Consider the following 15,365-nt stretch of genomic DNA (forward strand, 5'->3'; position numbering starts at 1 on the left):
ATTTCCTTCTATATCAGTCAGGATAGCATAGTAGTAAGAAACAACCTCAAAACGACACACACTGTGGTCACAAATACCCCAAACCTTAGGGTTTAAAAAGATAAGACTTTAATTCTCACCACGCCACCTGGGGGCTCTGCCCCATGCCCTCTTTCTCCAGGTCCCAGCTGAGAGAACAGCCACTATGTGCCCACACAGGCTCTTCAAGCTTCCAGCTGGAAAGGACCTGTGTAACTTCCACACACAATCCGTTGTCCAAAGCAGTTCACTCCTGACTCTATGCAGGAAGGGAAGTACCATCCAGGACATGCCCAGAAGGCCAACACCCCAAATAATCTGGGAGCAGCACTTGTGGCTACAAACGAAATCTTGCCAAACATTTGACTCACTGTCTGTCACATAGGCAATGTACACTCTCTACTCCCCAAAGGAGACAACCAAACAAAGTCCCAGACTATCACAATGTCAAGTCCAAGGCCCCTGGGGGGTGCACAGTAGTCTCTGCATCAAGTCAGGATGTGGTACCTTTCGATTCAGAGACCTAAAAGCTAAAAAGATAAGTTACTAAGTAAGCTTCCAAGTCTATGTAACTTTAGTGAGAAAAGAATCCTTTGTAGTTATAAGTCACTAAGATTTTGCTGGAGCTTTGTTTGCTGCCCAACCATAACCTAACCTATCCTAGAAGATCCTGGAAGAATTCTGATGCTGAAATAAAACACCAAAGTATGTGCAACTGGCTTAGAGACAGTGAAGGGAGAGGGCAGTGAAGGGAGAGGGCAGTGAAGACGATATTAAACAAAGCTGGATGGAAGGAGGTTCATGTTATGAAGTGGCAAACATTTGACAGCACTGTCACCAACAGATGACACAGCCTAATGAACTTATCACTTCAGAAGAAGATGCTAAAAACAATGTTAGCACTGCATGTTGGCTGCTATTGGTTGTGTTGGACAAGTTATTATAAGAGATGAACTTAGAAAAGAAGGGGTTTCTACACTGGCTGCATATTAGATTAATTTAGGGTGGTTTGTTTGTCTTTTACTGCTCAGTGGCGCACTCAGTGGTCACTTAGCCCTTGGATAAGCCCCATCCTTCCCATCTTGCCACCGCTGCTAGGCGCCCTGAGAGGTTTCTCCCGTGTGATCATGAGCAGCTCCGCTGCCTCTCCCACTGGACACAGCCTGACTCCATGTGGAGCCCTGGGCTGCGACCAGAAGGTGCATGTGGGGAAGGGAGCCTGGAGACACAACTCCCTTTATTATCATGTCACTTTGTGAACAGGGCCCTCCAGCAGAGTTTGCAATGAGAAAACTCAGCAGCCTTTGCTGACTGCTTCTCTTATCCCAGGAGCTAGACAGGTGTCCAGGGATAGGGAAGGGGAAGATTCCAGAAACAGCCACCACGCTGTCCTCAGGAATACCCACCCCTCCAAACAGCTACAGCTTCATTACAGGATCACCCCCGATGTGCCTGCCTCCTTTTCTCCCCAGGATGGAGTCTTTGACAAATGGACTCCAACGGGCACACTCCAGCCCCACCAGGCACAAGTGGCACATGCTGGGAATGCCCAGTGTGAACATGGACCAACGACACACTAAGGATTATCTCTGTATGTTGCATGCAGGGATCTCCATGACGAACTGTTTAAAAAGCAAGGGAAGAATGGTGTGTAAAATCTGCTACCTCTTGTGTAACAGGAGGAGTATGTGTGTGTGCACATTTACTTATGTTTTCAAAAAGAAACAAGGATAAACCAAAAGCTAATGAACTGTATGAGCTGTTTGTATATTTTGGAGATTAATCCTTTGCCAGTTGCTTCATTTGCAAATATTTTCTACCATTCTGAGGGTTATCTTTTCGTTCTGTTTATGGTTTCCTTTGCTGTGCAAAAGCTTTTAAGTTTAATTAGGTCCCATTTGTTCATTTTTGTTTTTATCTTCATTACTCTAGGCAGTGGAATTGAAAAAGATCTTGCTGCAATTTATGTCAAAGAGTGTTTTGCCTATGTTTTCCTCTGAGAGTTTTATAGTATCCGGCCTTACATTTAGGTCTTTAGTCCATTTGTTTTTGTGTATGGTGTTAGGGAGTGTTATAATTTCATTCTTTTACATGTAGCTGTCCATGCTGAACAGCAGAAACTAACGCAACAATGTAAAGCAACTATACTTCAATAAAAATTAATTTTAAAAAAAGCCAATGAAAATTATTACCTATAAGAGGAGAGAGGGAATGAGGATGGAAGGTAAACTCTCTGAATACAACTTGTTTTATAATTTTTACTTTGGAGCTAGGTAAATGTTTTACATAATTTTAAAAAATTAAACCTAATGGGAAAATAAAGTGGCCCCTAAAAATGCAAACTGAAACCAATTTTCTCAATTCTATTTCAAGTTGACATGATCACAAGAGAAAAACTATTCAACTAACTTTAAATTCATTACTTTGAACAGCCCACTAGGAATATAGCACAAGAAGGGTAAAAAGAAATAGAGAAATTTTATACTACATTTAATAGTCCTAGTAGTAGTAGTAATATTGGTGTTAGTTTGAAACTGTTTTGTGTATGCTGTAATATAAAACAAATAATTAACTAGATAAATGGCATTAGAATCCAAGATCATTAACATAAAAAAGTGACAAATACAAAATCAAAGAAATTAAGGCAAAATCCTTAAGTTAAATCCTTACCTTAAATTTGAATTGGAGGGACTTCCCTGGTGGCGCAGTGGTTAAGAATCCGCCTGCCAATGCAGGGGACACGGGTTCAAGCCCTGGTCTGGGAAGATCCCACATGCCACAGAGCAACTAAGCCCATGTGCCACAACTACTGAGGCTGTGCTCTAGAGCCCACGAGCCACAACTACTGAGCCCGTGTGCCACAACTACTGAAGCCCGTGCACCTAGAGCCCGTGCTCCACAACAAGAGAAGCCACCACAATGAGAAGTAAGCGCATAGCAACGAAGAGTAGCCCCCGCTCACCGCAACTAGAGAAAAGCCCACACGCAGCAACGAAGACACAATGCAGACAATAATTAATTAATTAATTAATTAATTTTAAAAAAGACTGATCTCAACAACAGAAAAAATTTGAATTGGAAACAGTATGACTTTACAATTTGTTTAACTTCTATTTCTGGGGTGTTTTGTCCTATATGGAGTAGCAGCCAGTCTGTATATGAATGCATGAGGGTTGAACCCCCAATCCCAACTTGGGGACACTGATACATGAAAGCTAAGAACTTAACCAAACAAAAAGTGGGCAAGAGAACGTTCCCAGCAGTGGGACAGCAGAATCAAAGACCAGAAGGAAACAGGGCAAGGCTACCACATACAGTTGCTTAGGTTGTACACTGTACAAGGGCACCACATCCAGAAATTACACATACTGAAGTAATTGATGAGGAAGTACATAGGTGGGTTATGAGACCTTATTCCTCCCACCTAACACCTCCCAACACATAAATCCAAACTGTCAAATATGGCATGCACACACTAGGACAGCACGCACATACACACATATGATCAATGAGACACACAGGCACTCAGCTGCAGCCTGTCCTGACTGGGCTTGGGCTTCCTGAGCTCACCTTTCTCCCTCACTTGCCACAATTACAGACCAATTTTCACACCCTGTTATACAAACCTGACACAGTCATCTCCTCTGGGAGGGGGCAGGGGACAGGTGGAGTGTGCTTCCCTGTGGTAAGAAGCAGAGGGGTGTGTGTGTGTGTATGTGTGTGTGTGTGTGTTAGACCTTAGGGACTGAGAATTGGAGAGGGGTCGCTCTCTCTGCTAAAGTACTTGAAGATTATATAGCAAATGTCACTGTGTCACATAACAGGGTTTGGCACAGTGCCTAGTGCATGGCACTCACTCAACCAATGGACATCGCCGTTCTAGCCAGAGCAATTAAACAATAAAAGAAATAAAAGGCATCCAAATTGGAAAGAGAAAAGTAAAACTATCACTTTTTGCAGTCTGCACTTTTGAAGACATTATCTTATGTATGGGAAATATAAAAGAATCCACCACAAAACCACTAGAACTGATAAAATAATTTAGCAAATTTGCAAGATACAAGATCAACATACAAAAAGCAGTGGTATTTCTACACAGTAGCAATAACCAATCAAGAAATGAAATTAAGGGCTTCCCTGGTGGTGCAGTGGTTAAGAATCCACCTGCTAATGCAGGGAACATGGGTTTGAGCTCTGGTCCAGGAAGATCCCACATGCTGCAGAGCAACTAAGCCTTTCCGCCACAACTACTAAACCTGCGTTCTAGAGCCTGAGAGCCACACTACTGAACCTATGTGCCACAAGTACTGAAGCCCACACACCTAGAGCCTGTGCTCCGCAACAAGAGAAGCCACCACAATGAGAAGCGCAGGCACTGCAACGAAGAGTAGCGCCCGCTCACCACAACTAGAGAAAGCCCGCACACAGCAATGAAGACCCAACGCAGCCAAAAATAAATAAATGAAATAAATAATTTTTTAAAAAAAGAAGCAATGAAATTAAGAAACTATTTTTCATTTACAATAGCATCAAAAATAATAAAACACTTAGGAATAAATTTAATCAAGGTGGTGCAAGACTTGTACACTGAAAACTACAAAACATGGTTGAAAGAAATTAAAGACCTAAATAAATGAAAAGAGAACCAACGTTGCTGAGTGGAAGGCTATCACCACTGTGCCTCTAGTTGCCTAGGGTTAGTTAGAAATTTTTGTCATTCCCTGGGGAAAAGAAATCATCTACACATGAAGCATGCCCATGTAATATATATGATAATTAACTATTGTTGAAATCTTTATTTAACCTAACAATGATCTTTCCTCAGCAAACCAATTAATATTGATTCACGATCACATCAGCAAGCCAAAACCTAATATTTAAAGTTGCATGTTCTTGTAAGGATTCCATCTGCCCAGAAGTTACACCATCCACAAGACTAATCCCCGATCACCAAGTAACTCGAATGTTTTCCTTGTCTTTTGTTCATTTTTTATTTTTCTCTACCTTGTTCATTTTCTACAAAAATTTGCCACTTCCTCCCCTGCTTCACAATTCTCTAGACTCTTGAGAACAGAGACCACCTGCTTCATGAAGTATTAAATGAAGTTTGTTTGTATCACCTCAATTGTCTTCATTTTTTTTTTTTTAACACCATATATATGCCTAGACTAAGTATCTGGTAAACTAGGCTCCAGGTAACTCATGGTACCCTCACATCACTCCTTTGTTTCCTAAAAGACAAACAAAAGGACCTCATTCAGACTTTGATACACAGACAAGAATTATATTAGTGCTCAGCTACACAGACATTGGTCAGGACTATCCCGGAAGTTGATGTTTTTAAATAAACAAGTTTGAAACTGGATTTTAGCTCTTTTCTCTAGATTGGGAAGTGTCCAGCTCTTTGAAGGGACAGAAGCAATCCAATCTGAGCAAGAATACTAAAGACTTAGCAACTTGACAAGAGGAAAGGACTGCTGTCCTGAAAGCATAGATAATGTTATAAGGTAGAGAGGCATTAATGCTAATGAAATTTCGAGCTTATGCTCAGAGATGCAGATCACCTCCATGGTATAAGAAAAAGAAATGTCTGGTCTTTGACCAGGGTTCCTGGCACAGAGCTTCAAAAACACTGGGAATTTCTTAAGTGATCAAGTGTCTTTGTTATACTAATGAGATGACACCTGGTGGGTCCCTACATAACCTCAGGATGGGGACTGGTCAGCAGAAAGGTTGGGGCTTTGAGTCCTAACGTCAGTCAGACCTCCTGACATCAAGAAAGGGGAGGGAGGGTCGGAGACTGAGTTCACTCATGTGCTCAATGATTTAATCAGTCATTTTTACATAATGAAACGCCAGTAAAAACTCTGGACACTGAAGCTCAGTGAAGATTCCTGACTGATGAACACACTGACGTGCCAGGGAAATAACACACCCTGACTCCACAGAGAGAGGGTCCACATTGAGGACAGTCCCAGACCTTGCCCTATGCGTATCCTTTATAATAAAGCTGTAATCATCCACATAGCACTTTCCTGAGTTCTGTGAGTCATTACAGTAAATTGTCAACCTGGATGGGATTGTGGGAACCCCTGAAATTGGATCGGAAGTGTGGCTAGCTGGGAACCCCTGGAACTTGTGGCTGGTGTCTGAACTAAGGATGATCTTGTTGGGGACCGTGCCCTTAAACCTGTGGATTCTGACTAACTCCCAGGTGGCTAGTGTCAAAGTTGAACTGCAGCACACCCAGTTGAGGTGGAAACAAAACACCTTCTATGAGAACCAGGAGAAGGGTTGGTCCATCATCACTCAAGAGAGGTGTGGTCAGCTGTCACTGCCTATATGGCCAAACTGCTACCTTTAAGATAAAGCTGGCCAGGGCCTGATGACGGTGTAGTTTTTCCTAAAAGCCTCACACTTTTTTGAGCAGTGATTTTCCCCAAGAAGCCAGAACTACTTTCTTCTAATTAAACTCAGGGTGGTATTTTAGCAACAAAACTTTTCTGTAGGCTATACCTACTCTACTCATAACCCTAATTCCTACAAGGCAATTCAAGTCCCCTTCACTCCAACCCTTGAAATGAAGACATCTTTTCAAATACACAGCAGTTTTGCCCAACATTCTACTTTTCAATGTAAAACTTTCCAACTATTCATTTTTTCCAATATAAAACTTTCCAACTATTCATTTTTTCCAGTAAGGGTGATTTATTATACTTAGAACTAAATGTGAGTTAACCATTGTAAGTACTTTTTTTTTTTTAATTAATTAATTTATTTATTTTTGGCTGCATTGGGTCTTCATTGCTGCGCACAGGCTTTCTCTAATTGTGGCGAGCAGGGGTTACTCTTTGTTGCAGTGCGCGGGCGTCTCATTGCAGTGGCTTCTCTTGTTGCAGAGCACAGGCTCTAGGTGCATGCGTTTCAGTAGTTGTGGCTCGCAGGCTCTAGAGCACAGGCGCAGTAGTTGTGGCACACGGGCTTAGTTGCTCCGCGGCATGTGGGATCTTCCTGGATCAGGGCTTGAACCCGTGTCCCCTGCATTGGCAGGTGGATTCTTAACCACTGTGCCACCAGGGAAGTCCCTGTAAGCACTTCTGAAATAAATTCTCAAATAAGAAAACAGTATGTCTGGTCTAAGAATCTTTTGGTTCTGGGGCCTGTTATATGATCCAATAGTTGTCCATCCTAACAGGTCATCTCTCTATTGAAAGTGAGATGGAAGAAATTCCCTGGCAGTCCAGGGGTTAGGACTCCACGCTTCCTCTCCAGGGAGCACAGGTTCGATCCCTGGTCAGGGAACTAAGATCCTGCAAGCCAAGTGGTGCAGCCAAAAATAAAGTAAATTAAATTCAGAAAAAAAATTTTAAAAAAAGAGAGATGAAAAGATTCTTTTGTGGAGGAAACGAATGAGGTTTGATTCACCATCAGTCAGCAAAAAGGAAAGAAAAGACTTACGAGAGCATGTAAAGGAAAAGGCAGAAAATACAGATCAGGCAACATCTCTGAACTCTACAAAATGTTTTTTAACATATCCATTTGGGGAAACTTTAAAATAAACAAAAGCCTCCATTTCTCAGGGATCCAAAGGAAAAATGGTGGGATCTGAAGTGACTGTTCTCATCCATCTTATTTTGTAAGTCATGAGAGATGGAATGGGTGACAGCAGCTGTGAAGAGAAAAGGAAGACAAGCTCTATCATAGATGCTGGGGGACAGAGGGAAACTGGAGAACAGCCCTAAGCCCCTGACATTGATCACAGAAGTCATCCCACTCAGTTAGGGATGGAGAAGCGTAAATCAAGGGGAGTGAGTCCTACAAATTTAGGAAAGTGCCTTTGATGAAGGGAAGTAATATGTTTCATGTATGCTTTTGATTCCAAGACTAAAGTTTGCTGTATCTGGTTTCCTAAGTCTTAGGAGAACGACTTGCCCCAGAATCCAAGACCGCACAACTTACACAGCAATGGAAGGATACAATCAACGTTCGCGTACAGAAGCTGAAGAAAGAACTCTGTAGCTGACAAGAGGGATGAATTCCGAAGAGATGCACAGAGCTAAGGTAGGCCAGTTTGGAGAGAATACGAGCAGTCATTTATCAGGATGCAAGACAAAGCTTATGAAGACCTCAGAGGCCTCTAATAAGGGAAGAATAGGATAGAGAAAGGAACAGGGTCTCTGGTCTCTAGAACCAGGCTCAAAATGTAAATAACATCTGGGTATCACTTAGGTCCTTTAAACAAATACCAGCCTAGTACACAGGACTGAACATTCTATTAAAGATTCTTGGGGAGGCTGATGGGGGCGGGAAGCTGGGATTCCCATTCTTTCTCCTAGGCTGCAATGATACAAGAGTATATTCTGGGTTTTGACCACACAGGCATCTTCTGAAGTCACCAATCACTCTCAGATGAAAAACATTTCAGATGGGCTTTATTTTTTCCTTTCTTCATATCAACTTTATTCTTAATGTCAATACTTTATAACCCCTTAAATCACTTGTCAGCTTTCTGTAACTATTTTAATTATAAATCCCTAATCTTTTTTTTTTTTTTTTTTTGCGGTACGCGGGCCTCTCACTGTTGTAGCCTCTCCCGTTGCAGAGCACAGGCTCCGGATGCGCAGGCTCAGCGGCCATGGCTCATAGGCCCAGCCGCTCTGCGGCATGTGGGATCTTCCCGGACTGGAGCACGAACCCGTGTCTCCTGCATTGGCAGGCGGACTCTCAACCACTGCGCCACCAGGGAAGCCCATAAATCTCTAATCTTATATGATGTTTCAGCAACATATCTAATACTGCTATTCTAAATTCTTTTAAATTTCCCAGTGGAAGGAAGATATATGTGTATCTGTGATTGTTTGCATCTGTCAAACAGGCAGTACCTAGAGAAAAATAATCACTTTTCTAAGCAGAGGTCTAACTTTGATATCATGTGACAACCCAAGAAATTGAGTGGAGAACCTTCTGAGGCTACAAGAGAGTGGAATTCAGAGAAACATTATGAAGACAAGGAGGCAAATTTCTTTTTTCATTTTACAGATCAGGAAACTGACACCCAGATTAAGAGTTTAAGTCATTTGCCCATTATCTGCTTCTTGGGAAAGTCAAGGTTGGAGCTCAGGTCCCCTGACGTGGCCTGGTTTTCCTTCTCCAATAAGTCTGGAAATTATGATGCTGGAATAACAAGTCACTGAAAGCCCAAATATGAATAAAAATACTTTACTCACTGGCCTTCCTATAACTTAGAGAATCTATTAGTCATTTGACAGAAATGGACATTTAATATTGAAATTAGCAAGCAGGTAAAGTAAATTAGTTTTAAAGGAAGAGAGACTTGCAACTGCACATTTCTGCCTCAGAAGCAGGAAAGGCAAACTTAGACACAGGTGGACCATTTACTCCCACCCAGATCAAAACAAGCCTCCCCCCTCACGTTCTGGGGTGGGTTTGGGAAGATAAGATAACAGATTCACTAAGGCAACAGCAATGCCAAAAATTAAAGGGAGGGCTAGATCATTGAAGCAAGGATTATTATTTAACAGATTTTCAGATATTCCATGGCAATCACTACACTCTCAACACAAATCTGAGAAAAAAGCGTAGAGGGAGAAGATTAAAGAAGATAAGAGTCACAGCAGATGAAATGTGAAATGCTGTCGGTGGCACAAGCTTCCAATTAGTGATTTTTTTTTTTAATGGGCAACATATTTGCGAGCCTTTGGGTATTTTCTGCTTCTATTGATTTATGTAAACTGCGAGCATTGGGGGGTTTATAGATTTGCTTCATCAAAGTATCAAACTATTTCTTCATCAAACTATTTGGAAGTTCTTCCTTTGTTCCTGACACGTAGAGGTAACGTGAAGCTCTTAGAAGAAAACAATCACTCTAGGCTCAGGAAACAGCACATGAAACTTCCCTCAATGAGACGCTCCTGAAGCCTTTCAACCCGGCCTGTCTCTCCCTTCCTTCCACGGTGCCCAGGAGGAAGGTCCAACGCCTGGTTACCTCTCCAACTCAACTCATCTGAAAACAAGCATCAGCCTTGCCAGCTTCAATGGCTGTTTCTGTCAATTCTTCTAGGCCACGAAATCATCTTTCTTTTCTTTTCCTTACATACTGAAGACATCACTGTGTTCTGAGAACTCTCCCTCCTTGAGATCTGATTCCCTACGTTACCTTCTTCCATTCCCTCTGCCTCCAATACCAGTTTAAAGTCTGCAAATTACTGTTCTCTGCCTCTGCTACCCACCCCTCCCTTCCCCTGTCCCCAGTAAATCCCGATTTATTGGGAACAGGGTCCATTAACCTAATAGGGACATTACGAAGAACCCATTGTGTGGGAGGGTCATTGTAGTTGCCCCTCAGAATAAGAATAATGGCAGAGAGGGGCGTCCATAATTAAGGACAAAGGGAAGGCATTGAGTAAGCCAGGAAATTATTCCTAGAAACACATCAGATTCTAATAACTGCTGACAACCCTAGTACTTCTGTTACTCCTAGATATACCCACAGTGATTGGCATCAGGGCTTTATAGGGGATCATTGTGACCTTTTCAAGGGGCAGTGTGGAAGAGGCATCCACAATACTTTACCCTACTCTACAAACAAGCCTGGTGGGAAAGCAGCTCCTAGCAGTAGAAAGGAAGGAGGGCAGACAATCTCTGCAGCTTCTGGAAAACAGGGTAGAGGTAAGTATAATTACCGTAAGGTCCTATAACCACGGTGCTATTTGTTCCCAAAAGGCCCAGTTTACTATCAAGATCAAGTGCAAACTCCTTAATCTAACATTTAAGATTAGACATCAAACTATTAAACCAGTCTTTCAAAAAGAATCTCCACTGCTCATTAGCAGGAGTCCTCAAGGGTGAGTTTCTTCAGTAACCCTGATTTACATCAGGAATGTCCTCCCCAGGCTCTCCCCAATCCAGATCCACCAGCACCCCCTGCACCCCCTATTAAGGCCCAAGTCAAAAGTTAAGCCCCCCTTGCCCCATGAAGCTTTCTCTGACAGACAGCAGACAGGCCCCACGTCCCCTCCCTCCTATGGACTCCCCTAGCAGATAGGCTAAATCATTTGTATTAATTTAGCACTTAATACACATTAATTTAGCAATTAATATTTTCTATGTCTGTATCTCCATCTCCCAGATAATACCACTAGTTTCTTAAGGGCAGGATCTGTTTCAGTAAGATAAGGTTGTAATTAGGTATAAATCCAATAGCAGTGGATGCCCAATCATCGTTTCCTGATTGTTGACTGATTGAGGTGCTATCAGACAAGCTGAAGACCTAAAAATGTGTTAATTCCTACAATGGTTAGCAGAACCTAAACTTGCCTAAAGACCCCAGAGTGAGCACCCTCTGAGTTAACAACCCCACAAACTGGATACTTGTGTAGATCCAAATTAATTAGTCAATGCCCTGAAAGAAATTCTGGACTCAGAGAGCATCAGGATTTCCAAAAGCAGCTAATTTTTTTTTTTAGAAGGAATTTAACTTAAGGGCCCTAAGGGAGCAAAATATCCACACAGCTTCTCTAAAAGGAAGGTAATCACATGAATAGCTCTTTATATGTTACTTGCATTGTCAAGTGGCTCTTGAAAGAACCTTGAGAAGTAGAATGGGAAGTTACTAAAAGACCAAGGGGCAGAGAAGGTTAGGCTGACTGTTTTTCCAACTCACTCTCAGGTAGGAAGCATCAGCGTATTACATATGTCTTCTTAGATATCTGGACTCCGTGACAAAGAGGTCTCTTCATTTTTGGTTTTCGAATCCGTAAGTCCTCGGTCTCCAGAGCTTCTAGTTCCGTGGAAGATGATGAAAACTTTCCGGCCGCCATTCTATACGCTATCCAAACTCCCGTTCTTTAATTACCAGTTGGCTGCAGGAACAACTCCCAGTCCCTCGAGCCCTCATTTACTCTGTCCACACAGCCTTTCAGATCAGTTAAATCAAGCCTGGAGGTCTCCAAGGGTACCAACCCATCGCTTTCATTTGCCATGTATCAATATAATTTACATAACTAACCCTGAAGTGCCTACCGACGTGCCCTCACCTTATAGGCACTAAGCTAAAACCCACTAAGCTCTTCCCTGGGCTTTTGATGACTCACTCCCTAGCTCTCTGCCACAGCATTTTAGGGTCTGGAACCAAAATTTCACGGGCTTCAGCATCTAGGTTCTTTCCTTACAGCAAGGACGCGGAACAGAAAACTGCGGGAAACCGGGAAGTGTGCCACTCGGCGGGGTTCCGTTTTCACCCCACCTGCCTACCTCTTAAGCCAGAGACAGGCATTTCCCCCAGGACTCTGCGACCTCAAACAAGTCTCGACTCTACAAACGGGATTAATTTTCTTTTTTCCATAAACCAGACATAATGATTCTGGTTTAGTTACTTAAGTAAAGGATGGAAGAGGCACGACTCTCCGGACCCAAGGGCCGAGGCACAATTTTTTCCACCTCAGGAACCTCAAGTTAGTTTTTTTTCTCCTACGATACCTTCCCTGGGATGATGCTTTAACCGTGAAACCATGTAAGCCAGTTGCAGCTTGGACAGCTAAGGAAAAAAAACCCATTCCCTACTCCTGAACCAACCTAGGGCGCCCTCACCACGCCGTACCCGGAATCCCAGCCCCCGCTCGAGACTCCGCGAGCTTTCGGTTCAACATGGCTGCGGGAAGTGAAAGGAGAGGCGGGCGCGCGGGATGGAGGCGGGGCTTGGGCTCCTGGCAACGGCCCCGGCGATTGGCCAGCCCATCTGCAGCTGAGGCCAATGGTCAGGCGCCTTGCAAACGCTCGGCGTGGCCACTGCGGCTGCGCGGGAGATTCGAATCGGCGGCGGCTCCTCGCTGGCGGCGCAGGTGGGGCTGCTGCTGGCTCGCGTCCTCTAGCCATGGATAACCCGGAAAATGTTTTTCAGTGAGTGTGGGTCTGTGGGAGGGGAGGGGTGGGGGCGAGATCCCCAGCTGCCGGCAGCCAGGGGGCTTGGGTACCTGGGTTCGGGCCTAGTGGTCTGCAGGTCCCCGGCCCGCCCCACCCCAGACCTGCCTCCCTTTGCCCTTCCCAACCCCTTTCCTTGGCTCCGGAGTTTGTCCCCTCCCACCGTCCCGCCACCCACCCCTACCCCATCCCAGCTGGGCTGTGAGCCACTAGGGAGCCGGGGAAAGGACCGAGCACCGTGTAGCCGGGACTCTGCCGAGACCCGGGCCCTGAGGCCGAGCTGCGGCCGGAGTGGCAGTTTGGGGGGATTTGGACGGTTTCTGAGGCCCTCAGCGCTCCTTGATTCTTTGTAAGGAATCCGCTCTGGGCAGATTGCCGCTGTGGAAGTAAAACGTCTAACCCAACAAAAAACTAAAACTTACCTTTAGGTTTCATGAGAAACTTTCAAAACCACTCATTTTAAAATTCTGCGAAAGAGAGAGAACTTAAAATTGCTTTAACCCCTAATCCCACAGTTTTTAAAAGTCTTTGAATAACGTGCACTTTAAGGGGAAAAATGTTCCCTTATGTTTATCATCATTTATGTCAACCTGCTAACAATTTTTAAAATTCCTACGCCTTTGCTTTTTATTTGTATGACTTAGGTGATTTATCCAGACTGTTTCAAAAGCATTTAAAACACTTAAAGCATATGCGACAGGAAGTAAAACTGGTTAGTTTTATCAGCACCAAGGTAATCTTAACTCTCTGGGGATCCGAAGACTCAGGTGGTTAAGTGCTGTCAAAACAAAAATTTGTTTGCCTTAAGACTTTTTCTTTAGCCCAGCCTGCAAAGGATTTCGATATTAGAGGCTCGTTTTCCCCCATTTCAAAAAAGAAATCAGGTATTTCCGACCTTATTTTGACTTTTTAGCTTTTAAAAATAAGTACTACATTTACATGGTTAAAAAAAGATTTAGAAAACTGTTCACTGCGCTCTATACTTGACTGCTCTCCCACTCCCTCATGTGTAACCATGTTTCTAGTTTATTTTTATATTTATTTTGCAAATATAAATATTTATATTATAATAACATATGAACATGTCTATATATGTACACGTGTGTACAATTCCTGCCTTTATTGCATGTAAAATGTAACAGAGTGTACACACTGCTTTTTTTGCTTAACACTATCCTTGGAGATTTCACTCTATCAATCCATAGATTCTTTTCTCCTTTTTTACAACTACATGATATTTCATGTACCACAATTGATCTAAAAAGTCCCCCGTTGATGGAGACTTGGGTTGTGGACAATATTTTGCTATTACAAATAGTGCCGCAGTGAAAAATCTTGTACACGTGACATTTTGCATATATCTGTCCTCTAGATTCCCAGAAGTGGGTTTGCTAGATCAAAAGTAAATCCATGTGGAATTTTGGTAGATCTTATTACCAATTGCAGTGGCAGGGACTGTGTACACTCCCACCTGCAAGCAAATTGTAAGAGTGCCTGTTTCCTTTGCTTCCCCTCTACGCTTGTCACATTGTTGCAATCTGGTGGGTGAGAAGTTGTATCTCAATGAGGTGAATTTCTCTTATGAGAGAGGTTGAGTATTCTTCTGTGGAATACCTTTTGTTCATTTCTTAAATTGGGTTGGGTTTGGTTTTTTCTCCCCAACTTCTAGAAGCTCTGTTTGGTTATCCCAGTTTATCATTTATCTTTTGACTCTGCTTCGTGTTTTGTTTTATTTGACATATAGAAGCTTTTAATTTATATATAGTTGACTTCATCTAGCTTTTCTTTTGTGGCTTATGGATTTTGAGTCATAAAAACATTGATTTCATCTGTATCTTGAGGTACAAGAGCTAGAAGAAAGTATTACTTTCAACCCTTTTTTCCCTACCCCCCGAAAAAAGTCATGTAACAAATGTCATGTAGCGTCTCTGATAGAAACCTAGGAGTGTTCCTTAGCTTGACTGTCTCTTACCCAGTGTGCAATCCCATCAGCAAGTCTCATTGTTTCTTTCTCCAAAACACCCAAATTCCACAATGTTCCCACCATGGTCCACCCTGTCACTGGGGCTCTGCAGTAGCTTCCTAACTGGTTTCCGGCTTCTATTCTCATCCCCCACCCGCTTCCTCACTTGGAGAGACAGATGCACATTTTAAAATGCAAATTAGATCTTGTCATCCCCACCCTTCTCCTAGCTCCACGTACTTACATAGCTGCTTGGATCCCTGGCACCGATCAAATGTCACCCCCTCAGAGAGGCAGGCTTTCTTTCCCTGACCACTCTACCTAAAAACAGTAAGTCCCGTCACATTCTTACCCCTTCTCCCATCTTTTGAGGGTTTTTTCCTATGTGCTTAATGTCACCTGACAATACTTTACAGTTTTGGTTTGTTTGTTTGTTTACCGCACT

General features: G+C 43.0%; 1 protein-coding gene across 2 annotated transcripts in view; it reads left to right on the forward strand.

The window, feature by feature from the left end:
* Window positions 1–12,910: 12,910 nt before the first annotated feature.
* BUB1 (BUB1 mitotic checkpoint serine/threonine kinase) overlaps window positions 12,911–15,365 on the forward strand; it is a gene marked incomplete at its 5' end in the record, with an annotated part of 41,428 nt that continues 38,973 nt past the window's right edge. For both annotated transcript variants that reach the window (XM_082671968.1, XM_082671969.1), the window contains one exon: window positions 12,911–12,936. In XM_082671968.1, the coding sequence (XP_082528094.1) occupies window positions 12,911–12,936 (26 nt within the window). The remainder of the gene's footprint in view (window positions 12,937–15,365) is intronic.

Source organism: Grampus griseus (assembly GCF_964374135.1).
Source record: "Grampus griseus genome assembly, chromosome: 15".
Lineage (NCBI taxonomy): Eukaryota > Metazoa > Chordata > Mammalia > Artiodactyla > Delphinidae > Grampus > Grampus griseus.